We start from the raw sequence: 19,277 nt of genomic DNA on the forward strand, positions 1-19,277 counted from the left end.
GAATCAAACATTCTTAGTTTCCTCCAGTTTTATTCTCCAGATAACTAAAACTTTTGGTTTAGGAATGAACAATTTGGGTTAGCAGCATTGTAATAGAAATAGAAAGTATGTATGTACGCAGACAGAGGACATCATTAGACATTATAATAAAAAGGTACCAGTGGAAGCACATATCTGTAATATAGCTAGCAGCACAGGGAATGGTTTGCATTAACGATGAGGAAGAAAGTACAGAAATAGTTTTGTGAGAGACCGAAAAGTCCTACAATATTCAACGGATAGCTATACTTTAATAAGTATAGATGAGTTCTATAGAACACACAGTCCATTTGTAAGGAACTCTACAGCACTACCAGCAATTTGCCTTTATATATGTGTGTATATGTGTGTAAAGGTTTAGAATGATCTTGATAATCAAATCAAGTGTGCCAGGAAACCATTGTCAATGACTGGGTGAATCGAGTCTGTGTTGCTGGATCTGGGTGGAAGCTATTGTCAAAAAGAAGACAACAGCAAAAGAGAAAAGCATGCTATACAACAAAGAAGCAGAGCGAAACTATTCTAAAAATGCCATAATTTATTCAAGACCCACATGTTTAAGGAAACAAAGTTTCCTTCCCCAGAGCAATCAGCAACTTGCAAATGTAAACTCCTTGGCAGTCTCATTACTGAACCATTACAGTAATGAGAGAGCCAAGGAGTTTGCTTTTGCAGGCTGCTGACTGCCCCTGTGGAATGAAATTATATGTTATAAAAGGCACATTTGGGGCAAGAATTGTCAAGTGTTGGTATAATTTCCAGCTACAAAATTTGCAGAAGAGCTTGAAATACTTTTTGACACCTCAGATTTTCTTTTCATGCAGGTGAAAGGCAAAATACAGAGAGGGGTAAGATTTAATCTCTATGAGTTATGAAAAAGCTTTGCAAATGCCAATGGATGTGTTTAAACTCAACTGCTTTTCTTTTAAGCCTTCAAAACAATATGAATATATGTTTAACAAAGGAAATTCCATCACAATTTTTAACCTGGCAAATCAACTTGGGGCCTTGGGTGGGAGCTGGCCTATGCCACACAATTACAGCAGTTTAATACCACTTTAACTGACAAGGTTCCATCCTGTGGAATCCTGGAATCTGTAGTTTGCTGTCATACTTAGCACTCTCAGAGTTCTCTCCCTTGAACTATAGTTCCCAAGGTATGCAAGAGAAGAGATTAAGAATTAAATAAGTTTAATTCTGTAATATAGATAGGCAAAATGAATTTCTGGAAAAAATGAATGATTTAATTTCAAGAAAGAAAAAAGTGACAAACTTATTTTGAGGTTCCTTCACACTTCCAGAATTAGTGGTATGGCCAGTCTTACATTTTGAGCAAACAGCTGTCCAAATGCCATGTTTTCTACAGATCCATTTGCAGAATTGGAACGGCCCTTTTTTCACTGCAAATTAAACAGCAGAAGTCATAACAGTCAAGCTATGTTTGTAAATTATAGCCTCAAAACAGGATTTTAATGGTTTGCAAGTATGAGTTGCAGTAACAGCAGAGATTTCTCCTTTAAGATGTCATTTATTCTCATTCTTTAAAGCTCTTCTAATTCAGTATAAACTCAGGCTTTTCATCCGCCTGAAGTATATTTCACTAGTCATTCGGAAAAAAACCTTTTTCCTAAGCTAAGCACAAGCTGTAAATTGTCCAGTATCTGCTTTCCTTTCAATGCTGAAATAAAGGCCTTTGCTTGCTCCGTTCTTATTAGGACTACATAAATCAAAGTCTATTAAAGGGCAAGTCTGGTAATCTGAGACAACAGCCCCATACAGACTGTGCAGTGGAATTGTTGTGCATGTTTCTTTTGCTTTTATGCTTGCCTGAAATAAAGGAAAAACTTTCAGGGAAAGTTTCCACTAATTCTCACCCAGGTGCCAGTATACAGTTTTCTACATTAAAAAAACACATAAATTAACAGGATAACTAAGTAAATTTGGTAAGACTCAGGGTATACATGATTTTTATTTCTCTCAGTGCAGCAGCATTTTCACACAGGTCAAATGCATATCACTTTGACACTTTCATTCAAAAATTCCACATTTCAGCTCATATACTGTATGACTAAGCACCAGAACACAACACTTGATATGGTTATACTCGTCATATCTGTGTGTCTTCAGGAGATGCACTTGTACCAGACTGCTCTGTTGTACAGTGGTACCCCGGGATACGAATGCGCCGGGTTACGAATTTTTCGGGATACGAAAAAATCCCATAGGGATTTATTGCTTCGGCTTACGAAGGTTTCTTCGGGTTACGAAAAAACCGCGGCGCTATTTTCCGCCACCGGAGGGCAGCAGAGAGCTATTTTTCCATTAGCGCCTATGGGAATTCGGCTTACGAAGGTATTTCGGGTTACGAAATTAACCGCGGAACGAATTAATTTCGTAACCCGGGGTACCACTGTATATTAAATGTTGCTTCCAAAGATGAAATATATTGTAACCTATCCACGGCCATGACTTCAGTTTGCTCATTGTCCGCAAAGGAGTGAAAAATGTAACATATAGACATAGAGACGAAACCTTTCTCTATATATACACATATATTCCAAGAAACACCGAGAAGTTTTTTTTAATACAGCTCCCAGAATCCCACTATGGCCTGGGAGTTGTAGTCCAGAAGTAGGAATTACATGCTTTGCAGATTCTACAATTCTGTGGCATGCCATTCTGTCCTTAAAATAGGCAATTCTATGATTAACAAGGTCTCAGTGAAATCTTATTCATGTCACTCGTTCTTGATCCACCCCCTTCTTTCCCACTACTTTTAGTGAAGCCGTTCAATTGGACACTTGCTATTTTCAAAAATATAACCCACTGCCCCAGTCCCATCACTCAGACAAAATGTGCTCACATGTCATGTTGCCCCATGGTTTATGCCTATGGGTTGCTGCTTTATGGAAATGAATTGTCTCACAAACCAAAGGGTCTCTGTGGTTCCTTTTGCCAGTTCCTCTCTCTGTGTAGGCAGCTGAGAAAACTAACTAGAGACCACTGCTGCTTTATGGAAATAAATTTGTCTCACAAACCAAAGGGCCTCTGTGGTTCCTTTTGCCAGTTCCTCTTTCTGTGTAGGCAGCTGAGAAACTAACTAGAGACCACTGTTCAGGATGCATTCATAGTGTAAGCAACCTAGAGTTCACAAGTCAACAAAAATCATGTTTTTTAACTGTAGCTTTAGATAGCTAACAAACCTTGGTTTGTTTACCTGGACAGGTTCAAGACAAATCAACAATCCTGCAGCAAGTGGGGAACTAGTCTGTAATCAGATATCTTTCTATCTAGCCAGTCAGTCTTTCTCCCAATGCAATCATTATTGCCTTGCAGCATCTGTTATAAGAATTATATACTGCAGAAATGCATATAAAATTTATTAGGTCCTTCTGTGTAATTGGGGTTGAGAGATTACCATAAAACTCCAAATATTTTGTTTTAAAAATCACACAGACAGCACAGTATTCAAGACTAGTCTTTGCTGTTGGTTTTTATTTCTCAGAGAGGTGAGGTAACCATTATCAGCTCCTTCTTTTCAAAGCTGAAGTTGCTGCAATAGATAAATGACCCCTCTTTGGGGATTTTAAGTAGGGCATTATTTACAGTGATGTCAGGCTCCCAGCATCCCAAATTACAGAGCTCTCTGAACTCCTGTTCTGCAACAATTGGCCTCCCTGCTTGAACAAGTTGCCCCTGTCATATTCTTTGAAAGTTTCAACATTCAAAGGTCAACAAGCAGCAAGTTGAATATACAATTTCCTTTTTGGTTTAGAAACTTCATCTCCCACTTACAGTCCTCTCTTCTCAATTCTTTATAGTTGAAAGTTAACTTGAATGGAATTTTCCCTTAACAAGTTTGTTCACATCTTCAAAAATGCAACCTGCAATGGAAAAAAAATGAAACCAAAAAGTTAGCCACTATCCATGACTTTAAAAACAAGACAGTAATTCACCATCCCACTCATCCTGCCCCAAAGCTATTTATAACATTTTGAAGAGACATCTTCCTGTCTCTTAAAAGGGGGGTAAATGAAACGAGTGTTTTCCCCTTTAATCTCTTCTTACTGTCCTGCTTGAAGAGACAACCCATTAAATTGACTGTGTTCAGCATAACATATTCTACTAAAATTGAAGCAGATATAGATGTTGTGGCAATGTACTTTCCATACACTCAGCAAACTACACTATAAAGTACAAAGAACACTTCACTTTTAAGATAGCAAAAGCCCCACTTTGGAAGTGAATAAGCCTTGAAGAACCTGGACAGCTAGATTATAGCTGATTTTGTAGAAGAAGCAAATCTGAGGATTTTCAAGCACATCGGAAGCCCTGGTGGCACAGTGGTTAAATGCCTGTACTGCAGCCATTCACTCAAAACCACAAGGTTGCGAGTTCAAGACCAGCAAAAGGGCCCAAGCTCGACTCAGGCTTGCATCCTTCCGAGGTCGCTAAAATGAGTACCCAGACTGTTGGGGGCAAATTAGCTTACTTGCTAATTAGCTTACTTGCTGTTCACCGCTATGATCTTTGGAATAGCGGTATATAAATAAAACAAATTATTATTATTATTATTTAATTATTTTCCATAAAAAATAAACATTAAACAGTTTAATATTTCATCCTATAGCACCAAGATTTCTTTTAAAATAAATTTATGGCTAGAATCCTAATGGTGACATACACTGGTATAGGTACTCTGGAGGCATTATTGTGGAAGGAGGTATTTGGGACCTTCCTCTGCAGCACCCTTGCCCCAGTTGTGGAACATCTGCCAGAGAGTTCTTCCCTATTCCACCTGGGCAAGAAGGAGGACACTTATACTAGGAGAACTGGATGCTATTCCTTCTTCAGGTGCACACACTGACCAAATGTTCCCAGGTACAATTCCTCAGATGATTAGTGGCCAGGGAGATAGTTCTGCCCAGGAGCCTTCCTCAGTTGCTACTGTTCATTCAGAGGAGGAAATGGGGGAAGAGAAAGCAAGCTCTGAATGCTGACAGGATAGTGACACGGACTTACATTCCACTAGTGGACTATTTGGCTCTCAGCCTATGTGACACCTTTCCACTACGGCCTTCCTCACTTTGAAAATGATACTCATTATAAACACTCAATTGCAGTGAATTAAAACTAAAATTAATATAAAAATAGTAGTACAAGCATATGTAAAAGTAGTGCTGGATGGTGATTGTAGTTAACAGCTTCAGTCAAGATAAGACTGCACTGGTTACAGGACAGTAAGAACTTGCCAACATTGCCTAGCATCCTGTTGGTTAATCCCAACTAGATTAGAGTCGTTAAATCAACTGCTGAATGGCAAGTGTACATATATGTACATCCCACCAATTCAATGGGGTCTACTCTAGCTAGAACAATGTTTTTAGACCATCTGTCCCCAGAGCGCCCATCTTGCATAAAATAATTTGCCTTGTATGTAATGGATAATTTATCTAGGATAAACCATGGTTGTCGGACAGGTACCATTCTTTACTGGCATGGACAGGAGAGCATTCTGGTCTTCTTTTCCTTGTGCTAGGGAGCTCTTGGATTTAGTCTTGCTAATGAACTCAGAATTACCCATGTCACTGATTTAACTAACAACTGAGAGCCCCAAGTTCTTGTGTGCTCTTAATGAGCAACAAAACATTCCCAGCTGAGATAAGAAGACTCTTGTTTGGAAAAGTACCAGATTAACAGCCTCCTTTTTAGTTTAGTTAGGAAAATTCTTCCCAGTTGCTACCCCATTTTTATTTTCTATGAATATTAGCTGGTCTGAACTCAGTCTCTCATTCTTTTTGTTTGTTTGTTTTGTTTGAAAGTGTCCTTGGTAACATCCACATAATCCAACACTGTGTCTGTGCCCCCAGTTTCTTTGGCCAAGGTGTGCATCATTCCACTCTCCCTGTTTCTGAATTGTTGTCCTTTCCTGAAAGAGCAGTGCAACAAACAGCTATTTTCCTGGGATAGGACCCTCTGGTCTCATCCTTGCTATTCCTTCCTGTTGTGTGCCTTATGAGGGTACTCCACCATCTACAACCAACTTCTTAAAGTTACCTATGACCTGAATAACTGCTAGTCTTTACTCTAGTTGCCAAATCCTGAAAAATCCAATATGGATATTCTAAGGCAGGAGAAAGTTTTTCATTTAAACAAATAATGCCATGGAAATGAACTAACTGCAAACTTTTTAAAGAGATTAACAGGACCAGAAAACCTAAAGTATAGTTCTAGAGCTGAAGCAATCCATCAGGAGAAGCCTCATTAGATGGGAGCCTGACCTCTCCCACCCTCCTCCTGATCTTTGGAACAGCAATGTATCATCTGCAGTGACAATTAGAAATGTAATGCTGCCCAGTATAACTGGAAGCTTATAGCGCCTGTGCCAGTGTTTTTTTAATTACTGTCACACATGCTGGGAAGCAATGCATGCCAGTGGGTATTATTATGTTGCTGCATAAATTGTAGAAGAGCACAGGTGGCCACTAACTGAAAGAATCTTATGCTCAGATGAAAATCCAGAAAGCCTGATGATACCAGTAGGAACACTATTTTATATTCAGCTGGACCACTGATCAATCTGGTTCAGTATGCACTTCACTGAGTGAGTATGGCTTTCCAGAACTTCCGACAGTCATCGCTGTCATATTTACTGGAAAGTTGCCAGAGACTGATCTTGAGTGCTTTCATTGCTGAGCAACCACATGCCTTGCAATACTAAGGAGAACAGCACATAAAGATTTTGCTAGAAATAAAGGCCTTTCTATAATTACATTCAACCCTCCATATTCACAATTTTTTTAATCCATGGATTCAACCATCCACAGCTTGAAAATATTTTTTAAAATATGTAAATTTCAAAAGCAAAACTTGATTTTGCCATTTTATATATGGGGGCACCATTTTACTATGCTACTACATTTAACAGGACTTGAGCATCCACAGATTCAGGTATCCATGGGGGTCCTGGAACCAAACCCTGATGGATATCAAAGGCCCACTATATACAAATGTACAAAAATTAAATAAATAATACTTGAAGTACTTAATTGTAAGATAAACATAACTTCATTACTTAAAAATGTACATTCCAAGATTATTTTCAAAAACCTCTTCTTTAATTTTTTTAAAATTTCAGTTCTTTTACTTAGTTGAAAACCTTTCTTATAATTAATATCACTGTAAATTCCAGAATTTTTTAAGAAAATAAAATACAATTACTCCAAAACATGATTAACCAACCATTCTTTCCCAATTCAAGTGAGATCTGTTGATTTGATTATATACAACAGTCCCTCATTTAACAAAGCTTCTGGCAAAGGAGCTCCTTTTTATATACACCTGCCCAGCTCCACCTTTTCCTCCACAGTATCTTGCTAGCTGGAAGTTCATTTTAGTAGAAATGGCATTGAGAGAGGATTGTGAAGGAAGGCTAGAAACATACACTTTTGGTGTTGGAATGCACCAGTGTGTCTGCAGTAAATAATGCAATAACAACGCTTGAGTTGAGAAAGGGCGAGATTCTGTTGTAGTCATGTATGTCTGCCTGTAACAGCAGCTGCTTGTAGAATCATTACACAGCTTATACGAACACCAAAGCATAGGTCAATGGGGACTTGTAGATAAGCCTGCCTCATCAGATTCCTCCCATATTAAAAAAAAATAGTAATAGTTGAATTGGCCATCAAAATGGGACTCTTAACAAAAAGTGGAGACAGGTGAAATAAAAAGTGATCCACAGGTGCATTTTGGAAGAAGCCTTCAAGTGATCTGTAGAAGGTTCAAAATAGTTTTGTTTACTTATGCAAGACTTACCTGACCTGACTGTTTCATTCCACATGTTCATATAGTTTTATTGTTATGTGACTTCAAGTCATTTTTCTTACTTATAAAATAAGATCACCATTAGATTATTTGGTAGACTGTAACTGCTCATAAATTGGCCTAAACTAGATTCCATCCGATCTTAGAAGCTAACCAGGGACAGCCCTAGTTAATATTTGTATGGGAAACCACCAATGTATACCAGGTATGCAGGCTATATTTTAGAGGAAGAAATGGGCAAAACTACCTCTGAGTATTCCTTGCCTAAGAAAATCCTATGAAATTCATGGGGTTACCATAAATGAACAAATGAGTTGAAGGTGCACACGCATGCGCGCGCACACACACACCCCTGATCATAACTATCATCTTTCAGAATGGCATGTCTCAGTAAATATATGCACCACACCAGAAGAACCACATCTGCAGCAAACATTATTAACTCTTGGACAAATAATAGAATCATACAATTGGAGAAGGCCACAAGGGTCATCCAGTCCAACTCCTGCTGTGCAGGAATACACAATCAAAGCATTCCCAACAGATGGCCACCTAGCCTTTGTTTAAAAACCTCCAAAGGAAACTCCACTAGACTCTGAGGCAGCATATTCTGCTATCAAACAGCTTTTATACCAGGAAGTTCTTCCTAATGTTTAGGTGGAATCTCTCTTCCTGTAGTTTGAATCAATTGCTCCATGTCCTAGTGTCTGGAGCAGTAGAAAACAAGCTTGTTCAATCCTCAATATGACATCCCTTCAAGTACTTAAACATGGCTATCATGTCACCTCTTGGGAGTAAAGTACCATCATACACACAGTTCATGTAGCATTTTATGATGAATGTCTCTGAGATGTTTCTAGCCACATTCTAGTCTCAGAATTCCTTAAGGTATGCATACATCTGTCTTAAGAGTCCCTTTAACTGCTTGTTAGCGATGAAAAGTGGAACGCAACTGCTGGTGTCAGTAGAATCACTAGGGTTGGTGTCACCCCAGTGCATCTCATGATATCAGCCCTCTGGCAACACCTTTGCTAGCCAGAAGGTAGAGGGGCAGCTGTTTTGGGAACTGGGGACCCTATATGTATCTGACACCACACCCACTCACCAATGCTCAGCTTCAAAAAACATGCACTAGGTCTGGATAAGCATCCCCCCCCCAACCCCCCCCCCCCCCCCAATCTTGGCTTGCTAGGATGCCACTGATCACCAGGTGCAGCCCTTTCAGATATATGGATACCTTGGCTAAGGTGAGGATTGCAGGCATGGGGGGGGGGGTGATCCTCTTTCTGAGCCAGAGCAACCACAGCAGAGGCCAGCACAGAGGTTTCTCAGCACTTGCTGGCACTTCCCCCAATGACTAAAACAGTCTCCTTGGGGTGTCGGGCATACAAGCATCACCTCCCCAGCAGTGTCATGCCCTCTGATGAGTGTCACCGAGTGCAGCATACTCAGTACATCTTGCTAGTGATGCCAGTGGGTGTAGTCTGCTCACATAATGGACCAGTTATGCAGATGACTGTATTTTTTCTCAGAGTTGTGCAGGGCAGCAATGGCAGGAGAAACTTGCTGGCTCAGGCTATTGTCCAAGCCAGATCTCCTGGAATGTCTTGACTCCAAGGATCCTGCACATCCTGAAAGCAAGGCACTGGAGAAAAAGGCTACTTGAACCATGCAACGCTCCCTTACCACCACTTCCAAGTGTAGATTTGGACAATAGCTTGTTCCATGGCACAGGTGACTGTCCAAGCCACCTGTCCCAGATTGCCTTGCTTCCAAGGATCCCCCTTCCCCTGGAAGCCAGGAATGGGAAAAATCATCTCTCACCAGTGTCTTTGCCTTCTTTCCTCCATCATGGCTGCAACTAAATCTTTATCCTTCCTGCTGTTACTTCCATTTTTATCTGCACTGACGTAGTTCTATGCTAATGTGGGCAATCAACACAATTTCGGTCCATGAATTTGAATTACAATCTCTTATTATAGAAGTCAGATCCTTAAAATGTTGTAAATGTGAAGTTTAAGTTGTCCTACAGCTTAGAAATATTTTTGTGGGATAAATCTAGTATTAGTCCCACTTAAAATAGGCCTATTAAAATGAACTGGACTTGTAACTAATATGTCCTATCCATTTCCATCTAACTGGAACTAATTAAATTTAGGCCCATATTTTCTCAATATCTCATTTAATTACACATTTTTGATCTCCAGTACACCCACATCTTCCCAGTGTTGTTTATTATATTACAATGAATAATGGAGTTTTAGCATACATACTAAAGACATATGAAAAAGGGGGAAATACCAGTCATATCCACAACACAGCAAAATACTTTAGTCATGCTAGTTGTAAAGGAATGTCTGGAGGTATTAGTTAACACAGCACCATAAGTAAAGATGATATCTGGAGGTGTTAGTTAACACAGTGCCATAACTAACTTGTGGGACTCACCATGGAAATCCATTTTTGTGTTTTTGAGGCTTGATGCATTAGCCCTCAGAAAGAGAGCAGTACTGAACAAAGCAAAGAGGAAAGTAATTCCAAGGATAACTTCCAACATTACATTTATTTTCAAAAATCTTCAACTATTCTATGTGTGGTTCATCTATTTTAGTTTCTCATGCTTTCTCCTTAAGCATACTTGTGGTTTGAAAATAACTGTTAGGCAAGATTGCTCTTCAGCAATATCATGCTTTTCTGCAAGGCTTGAAACATACATATTGACATTACACACATCTCCCTTATCATGAATTCTAAAATATGAAATATTCCAAAATCCAAAATTGTCCATATGGGTGGCTGAGATAGTGACACTTTTGTTTTCTGATGGTTCAGTGTACACAAATTTTGTTTCATGCACAAAATTATTAAATATTTTGTAAAAAATTACCTTCAGGCTATGTGTACAAAGTGTATAAGAAACATAAATAAAGTTCATGTTTAGACTTGGGTCCCATCACCAAGATATCTCCTTATGTATATGCAAATATTCCAAAATACGAAAAACTCCAAAATTCCAAACACTTCTGGTCCCAAGCATGTCATAAAAGGGAGACTCAATCTTTTAATTTCAGTAGTCTAAATTCAATTTTAATTTCAGACAGAGTAAACCAGTTTAATCCATGGGAATGTGGAAAATCAGCATTTATGTAAATCTGATTCAATAGTTCTGCTTTAGTAAAGACTAATAGTTTTATTTAAAGACAGTGATACGGTTCTGGTTGTCTTGTTTTCCATGAGCACTCACAAAGAAATTAACTTGACTTCTGTAAGTATTATCATCCATCTGGCTCAGTATTCTCTACTCCACTCCATTTCACAGTGGCTCTCCAGGGTCTCAGGCATAGATCCTCCCCAATCCTACTATGAAATATTTGAACTAACAATACTAGGAATTGAACTAATCAAATGTGCCCTTCCTGTGAGGGCATGTCCTCTCCTATAATGTGAATTTTTGAAAACTTGTGGTTGTCTGTTACTTGCTGCTTACAACGCTTGCCGTTTACTGGACCATAAATCTAACAACTCTGTGTTACCATTCACCCCCATATGAGTGATGCTAAACTCCACTGGAGACATACATGTGCCTGACATATATATTGCCACATGCCAAGTTGCCTTTTAGGCAAAGAACTGAAAAGGGCCTTGAAAATGTTTCTTAAAATGGTAGCTCTATAAGGATGTTTGACAAACTGCAGTTACAGAGTCCTTTCCATATATTTATGTTCAATGTGGAAAAATCTAAAAGGCAGCTGGATTTGGGAACCTCATGTACAGATGAATGACTGCACAGGACTGAAATGATTGCTACCAAATTTGATAAGTGGACTATTTTAAACAGTCACCTCTGGCAGCATATGCTACAATATTTTGTCCTAGCTTCTATACTTCCGTTTTCCAGAGTCTAGACTCAGAAAGGTATCTACTTAGTAAGATCTACTTATATTCATTTTAGATTTGAAATGCTGGTAGCTGGTGGAAGTAATTTGGCATTTCAGCAGCAAAACAGATTAACTAGAGTTTTGAGGAGGGAAGGGATGTTCTTAATAGCATATAAAGTAGAAGAAATCTACTTTAACTCCAATGGCAAAATCGTCCAACTGATAGCCATGATGGTTTGCTTAGAGAAGCTGGGGGAAAGCTTACAGTCGACAGGCAATATATTTTAAGGGAAACAAGTCCTTCCAAGTTCAGCTTCTAGAAACTATTTTGTGGAGTTGGCAGCAAAGATATTTAGATACAAGAAATGGATGGGAAGGTGAGAAAAGCACAAAGTCAAAGGAAACGCTGAAGTCTTGAACAGAGGTAGCAAATAGAATGTCTGCCTTGAATGAGATAAAAGAAATGGATTTATTTTTCAACACTACCCTCCCTTTACAAAAAAGACAAGTAATTCAGTGTGACACATAAAGGCTTGACACTGCTTGCCAGTTTCTTTCCACAGCAGTAAGAAAACAATGAAGCTTCCAAGGCAGTCGACAAACCACTAGCTGCATTTGAACTACTCCTCAATGAAGCTGGTTTTGAGCTGCTCCTACATACACGTGCATGCACACACACAAACATATACTTGAAAGAAAGTGAAAGGAATGATGGAAAGAAGGAGGAAGGAAAGGAAGGAAAAGGCTTAATAAGTAGAAAGATCTGCACTATTTATAATATTTATGTCATTTCTGTCATGGCTCTCTAAATACAAGCCAAAGAAGCTGATCACAATATTCAGTGTTAAAACTAATACAAGGTAGGATAAATGTTTCCTTCCCAAAGAGCACGCCCAATATAGTGGACCCTTATTATACGCTGGGGTTTGGTTCCAAGATCCCCAGTGGATAACAAAATCCGTGGATAACAAAATCCGTGGATGCTCAAGTCCCATTAAATGTAATGACAAAGCAAAATGGTGTCCCTTATAAAAATTGGAAAATCAAGGTTTGATATTTGAAATTTATACTTTTTTTGAACATTTTCAAACCGTGGATGCTTGAATCCATGTATAAAAAATCCGTGTATAAGAAGGGCTGACTGTACAAATAACAAAAATCTTTACAAAAGTGTTGTAAAAAGGAGAAGCCTCCATTACAAAAAATAGCAATAGCAAGTACATTTCTGTACCACTTACTGATGTACTAAGTGGTTTACAAAGTGTAAGCTAATTGCACCAAAAAGCTGGGTACTCATTTTAGTGACCTATGGAAGGATGCCAAGCTGAGTTGACCCGCAGCCCCTAGCTGGTATTGAACTCAGAACCTTGTGGCTTATGAGTGAGTGTTGCAGTACAAGCATTTAATCACTGCACCATCAGGACTCTTACACACATTTGTAGACTAGGGGTGGAAATTTGCTTAATACAGTGGATCTCAGCATTTAGTCTTCCAGAGATTTGAGACTTCTGCTCACAGAATCCCTAACCATTGGCATGCTGCCTTGGGTTTCTGGGAGTTGAAGTCCAAAATCTATAGGGCTGGGCCAAAGGTTGAGAAATGCTGCAAGAACATAAGCTATCAATGAAAATAATAAATAATATAATAAAGATCGAGGCGAGATTACAACCTGACAAAATACATACGTAGTACAATCAACAATAAAATATAATAACAAAGATTTCAGATAAAAAGCTAGGCCTTATCATAGTACAGCAATAATTAACAATAGAATTGCTCAGTAATCATGGCTGGAGGAGTGGAGCATTGAGATGGATGGTTATCCTATACAGCCCAGTACTGGATATGATCCTCCAACTGGCAGGTCAGAGAACAAGGCTTCCTGATCTTAAGTCCCATGTGGTTTATAGGGCCATAGTATTAATTTCCCAAGCAAGTAACCTTATGCTCAAAAATTCTGCAGCACAGATTGCAATCATATATGGAGAGAGAAATCCCAAGCAGGATTCAGGAAAGGAAGAGGCACTGGGGACCACATTGCAAACATATGATACTTAATGGAACACACCAAATAATTCCAGAAGAAAACCAGCATGTGCTTTATTGACAATAGCAAAGATCATGAAAAAGTTATGGAATGATCTTAAAGACATGGGAGTGCCACTACATTTGATAGTTCTGATGATAAATCTGTACTTGGGACAAGAGTCTACAGTTAGAACAGAATATGGAGAAAAAGAATGATTCCCAATTGGCAAAGGGGTGAGGCAATTCTATCACTATTTGTTCAACTTGTAAGCAGAAAGTATTACATGTAGAGTAAGGCGGAGTAAAAACAGGAAGAAGGGACATCAACAATCTAAGATATGCAGATGACATTGTATACTTGGAACAATTACTAAGGAAGGTCAAAGAAGAAAGTGCAAAGGCAGGCTTACTGCTGAACACAAAGAAAACAAAAATAATGACAATGAAGGATCTACATAAAATTCAATCTAGATAACAAGGAAACTGAAATAAATATTGCCCATATCTTGGATCATATATTGGTCAGAACAGAAACTGCAGTCAAGAAATCAGAATCAAATCTTGTTCAGAATATAAAGTGCAGTCAAGAAATCAGAAGACTAGGAAAGGGCAGCTATGAAAACTAGATAAGATCCTAAAGTGTAAAGATATAAAATTGAGGACGAAAGAAAGAATCATCCAAGCCACTATATTCCCAATCAGCTGTACATATATGAGTGCTGGATAATGAAAAGGGTGAATAGGAAAAAGATCAACTCATTTGAGATGTGGTGCTGGAGAAGAGTGCTGAGGATACTGTGGATGGCCCAAAAGACAAACAAATGGGTTTTAGAACAGATCAAACCTGAACTATCCCTGAAAGCCAAGATGATGAAACTGAGGCTGTTGTATTTTAGCCACATCATGAGAAGACTGGAATGAATCACTGGAAAAGACAATAATGCTAGAAAGGTAGAACGTAGTAGAAAGAGAGGAAGATTATATTCCAGGTGGCTAGACTCAATCAAGTAGGCCACAGTCTAAATTTGCAAGATCTAAGCAGAGCAGTGGAAGATAAGGGGTCTTGGAGATGTCTCATCCACATGGTCGCCATGAGTTGGGATCGACTCGAGGGCAGTTAACAACAGGCTCATACCAACACAACTGCTGTGACTGCATGTGCTCACAAGAACAGCCTCCACTTTAAATAGCCTGCCTTCTACCAGTATAAAGCAGTCTTAACTCAACTGTAGCTTAGCTAAATGATAGAGTAAAATTCCAAGAACAGACAGTAACTGATTGAACTGGTAACAGCATAAGGAGGAATTAAAGTATTGTTTCGCAGACTCTGAAGGCAATTTGGCATTTTAGCCCACAGAAAAAGCTGTTCCCATGTTCTGCCCTCTCTAGTTTTTACTTGGCTTGGTTAGGACTTATTTTGTGTGCACTTATTTTGTTTAATATAATATTCAAAAGAATATTTAATTAAAAATAAGAGCATACTGTGGTTGTGATTCTGCATTAGGACTATGTAGTGTAATTCTTCTCATATAGAATTAAGCATTCATTGTAATATACAACCTTTGTGTTGCACAACTGAGCCAAAATATCAATTACCAATATTAATTAAATATTCTTTTTGAATTGTTCTAAAAACTGAGATCAGACATAGTGGTGCAGCCATGAAAACTGAACACATCTTGAGTCCCTTATTGGGAGAAAGGTGGGATATAAATTAAACAAAATAAGTGGAACTGAATGTACAATCAAAATGTGCATGGGTGTCCATCCACAAGGTACACTGATGTGCATCCACATGCAAGAAATCTCTACATGTGCAATGCCACAACATGCTATGCTGCTTCTGCAACTTTGAAATGAATGCAGATGCTTTCATCAGTCAAAACATTCAATTGTTTTTGCAGAGGAACTTGGGCATATATAAGAGACCAGTAAAATTCTGGCCTATATATAAGGGTTAGTACCAAAACAGGAAGTTTTTTATCCACAAAAATATGGTATTCTAATACAATCTTGGGATGGAAATCAGATGGAGACCAGACAGGTGAGGCATCCTCTTGGAAGTGAAAAGTACCATTTCAAAACGGATACAGTCTGTTATCAATATCCCCAACGGGAATAACATCCTCTTCTCTTGGCAACTGATTTGCTGAGTGGAACAGATCATGATTTTACAGAAGGTTGTGTGTGTGTCCCAATTTGGGAGAGACTGCCCTGATTGTCCACTGTCATCCCACTTTTTCATCTGCTTTTAAAATATCCCAGTTTCTCTCTCCTCCTCAAACTTTCTCTCTTTGTCCTCAGCACTTTACAATTGCTGCAAAAAAGTACAAATGTAGTTTGTAATCAACTTAGTGAGGGGAAACCCAGCCATTTCTGGTAGGGTCAGGTAAAAGCAATCAGCTGCAGCCTCTCCTAGCTTGTCTTTTGTTCCTCATTAATAATGTTTGCCTTCTTGACCACATTCCGATGTTAGTTGGCCACAGACATTCTAGTTTTCAATTGTGAAATGTTGCAGAGTATGGTTATGTTACAGTATGAAACCTATATCCACTCCTGAAAACATCTTTTACTACCAGATGATGAACCTCACCAAAAATTTAATCACTCTTCAAAATGGCATCTTTCACTGCCAAAGCCCACTACTGCCTCAGATATTCAAGCCAGACTTTGTATAGCTCAAACTACTATGCACAGAAACAACACACTTAGACAAATGGGCTCATCATCCAAAAAGAAAAAAAAACTTTTCAGAGGCTTAGTTTCCTGACAACTGACAGCGCTCAACATTATAACAGCTAGTGAGCTTCTGTATCAAACATCAGTACATGCCACTTGAATTTCTTCTATGCCTGACCTGTCAGGAAGCAGAAAGAGAACAGCAACAAAGCACAGCCGATTTCTTCGTCTTCCATTTACAAAGAAAAACTGCCACTATATTTTCCTAGACATGCCATCTACAGAACTAAAACGAGTGGGTATATATTGCAGTGAGTTCCTTGAGTTTTATAAGATGTCTAGTTCTCATCCCAAAATCTGCTTCCAGTAGTGCAATATTTGACAAAAGTTATCTTAGTATTCATTTTGTACATTTCCCAATATACTCTACACAGACTGCATTAGTAATATTTACAGTTCTGTAAGGGACACTCTGTTGCATGAATAAGAATAGCAAAGGTGCCGAATAAGGCTGAGAAATAGCAGCAAATATAAGAATAAATAGCAGAAAATTTCCTTTTACTTTTTCCACAAAGTTGCATTTTTCTGTAACTTTGTGGAAAAAGTAAAAGAAAGATGTATTCAGGGATGAAAAGATTGAGATGTCTCTCAAGCTGTTTTCTACACATACAACCAGTGATGTAGAAATATACTTTAGTTAACAAAGCCTTTGACAAAGAAGGTCCTTGTTACAAAGGCCTTTTATGTTTACTTCACTCACCAGTTAAAGTGGTGTCAAAGTACATTGTTTCTACAATGTGGTTGCACCCACAAATAACTGGTTCAGAGACTTCAATGTTGTAGTTCAGGAGCAGGAATCATGTGGCACTCTGGATATTGTTGGACTGCAGCTCCCATCAGTCCTAGCCAGCACAGCCAATGGTGTGGATCACTGGGAGATGCAGTCCAAACCTTTGGAGTGCCATGTGATTCCTATCATATAGAGCAGATGCCATTCATGTAAATGAAATAGTGTTCAAGGGTCCAACTCGGAGTTGGACAAATTCAACATAAGGCTGCTTCATACAACTGCCCCCCTCCCCATAAGAAAATCAGCACAGTCCCTTTAATTAAATCTATCTAGAGGAATTAGCTTTGTAATACTACTTTAGGCAGTTGATATGAAGCAGAGGTAAACGTAAAATCAAGAATGGTATTCCTTTGAAGATCAATGGTTGCACAGATTTACTTTAAGCTGCCTTTTTGCTAACGTTAACATAAGCATGCCAAGACCTGACCTAGCTTCAGAAGGAAAGGTAGGCATGCTGCAAAAGACAAATACAAATTGCTGTTGACTTTAATTCTCAAGATGGATGAGAGAAATCCTTTCAAATATGTTAAAAGGATTCTTGAAGAGGACCTTATTAAAGTTGAGATGTATGAAAAAGCTGTCCCTGCCTTCCTTCTCCATGCTCTGTCAGATCTCCAGATAAAGTCTGCAGTGTACTTTGGATATCTTTGTTTTCAGGAACCTTGGACAAAAATAATCATCACAAAACAAGCCCAAATATAGATGTCACCTATAACACAATGGTTCCTTTTTTTAAAGGGATGTTCATTTAGATTATTAAGCCTGAATTTCACTTCTGCATTTCTGTATTTAGCCACTGAGTTGCCACCCCTCTCCCCAATTAGAGTCTGAAAGAACTGATACTTCCAGGTGCTGTTTTTATTGATGGATATGAAAGGCTTGTGACAGTTATTGGAACCAACAGGGCTACAATATTTCTCTCAGAAACATGATCTAGGTTAAAGCCTATTATGGTCTATGGGAAAGTGAAAGATAATTTTTAAGAGACACCTAAGAAGGACAGGTTGCTTACCTGTAACAGTATTTCTTCGAGTGGTCATCTGCGAATACATACAAATGGGTTTCACTGCCCCTGCGCAGTGCTGCTCGGAACCTACTGGAATCACTGGGCAGAGTTTACTCTGCAACATATTGAAACTTTTTGGCGGTAACTCCGCCCACCCGTTATAAAGCCCCTGCCTTCCCGCTCTTTCCCCAGTTCCGCAATTTTTCCGCCAAGCAGGCGATGGAAAGAGAGCCAATGTGAGCAGGACACTGAGGGGACGGACGGGTGGGATTTGTATGTATTCGCAGATGACCACTCGAAGAAATACTGTTACAGGTAAGCAACCTGTCCTTCTTCTTCGTGGTCTCTGCGAATCATACAAATGGGTTTAGACTGACAAGCTAAGGTATGCGGCGGAGGGAGTGTCCTGAGACCAAAGCTATGGTAAACCAAAGGTATGTTTATTACAATAAAACACCTTGAACCATAAAAGAGTCAGTCTTTGTTCATCACAAAACAAACAGCAATAATTTTGCTAAACCTGAGAAGGGAACAGAGGTCATGCAAGACCGATCCCATAGGACTTGTGCAAGCATAAATTCAACAACATGTAAACAGTGTCAACTGAACAAGTGTAGTAAACACAAAACATCAGTAGTGCAATCAATGCAACCCTGAAACCAACACAGCCCTCCCGAAAGCTGCGTCTCGGATGGCCCTGGTGTCCAACCTATAATGTTTGATAAAAGTCAGAGGTTGGGACCAGACAGCAGCCTTGCAGATCTCCTCCAATGGGACTCCCGATAGGAACGCGGAGGATGCTGCCATCGACCTTGTGGAATGGGACCGAACCCTGCCAGGGAGAGGCTTGCCTAACAGTTCATAGCAGAGGTGGATGGTACCAGCCACCCATTTGGACAACCTCTGCGCTGACACAGGCAACCCTTTCTTCGGTTCCGAGTAGCATTGGAAAAGTCTCTCGGACCGACTGGAG

At 39.1% G+C, this 19,277-nt stretch overlaps 1 protein-coding gene across 2 annotated transcripts in view; it reads right to left on the reverse strand.

Annotated features, from left to right (window-relative positions):
• Positions 1-818: 818 nt before the first annotated feature.
• LOC121917495 (E3 ubiquitin-protein ligase E3D-like) overlaps positions 819-19,277 on the reverse strand; it is an 81,887-nt gene continuing 63,428 nt past the window's right edge. Inside the window, exons 10-11 of one of the 2 annotated variants that reach the window (XR_006101047.1) lie at positions 3,835-3,923; positions 819-1,439 (exon numbers count right to left, since the gene is read on the reverse strand). Coding sequence is in view for 1 of the 2 variants with exons in the window: in XM_042443511.1 (XP_042299445.1) it covers positions 3,903-3,923 (21 nt within the window). In the remaining variant the exon portion in view is untranslated. Of the gene's footprint in view, positions 1,440-3,516; positions 3,924-19,277 lie in introns of those variants that run through there. The other variant, XM_042443511.1, reaches the window with a different exon arrangement.

Source organism: Sceloporus undulatus, unplaced genomic scaffold, assembly GCF_019175285.1.
Source record: "Sceloporus undulatus isolate JIND9_A2432 ecotype Alabama unplaced genomic scaffold, SceUnd_v1.1 scaffold_20, whole genome shotgun sequence".
NCBI classification, from domain to species: Eukaryota; Metazoa; Chordata; class Lepidosauria; order Squamata; family Phrynosomatidae; genus Sceloporus; species Sceloporus undulatus.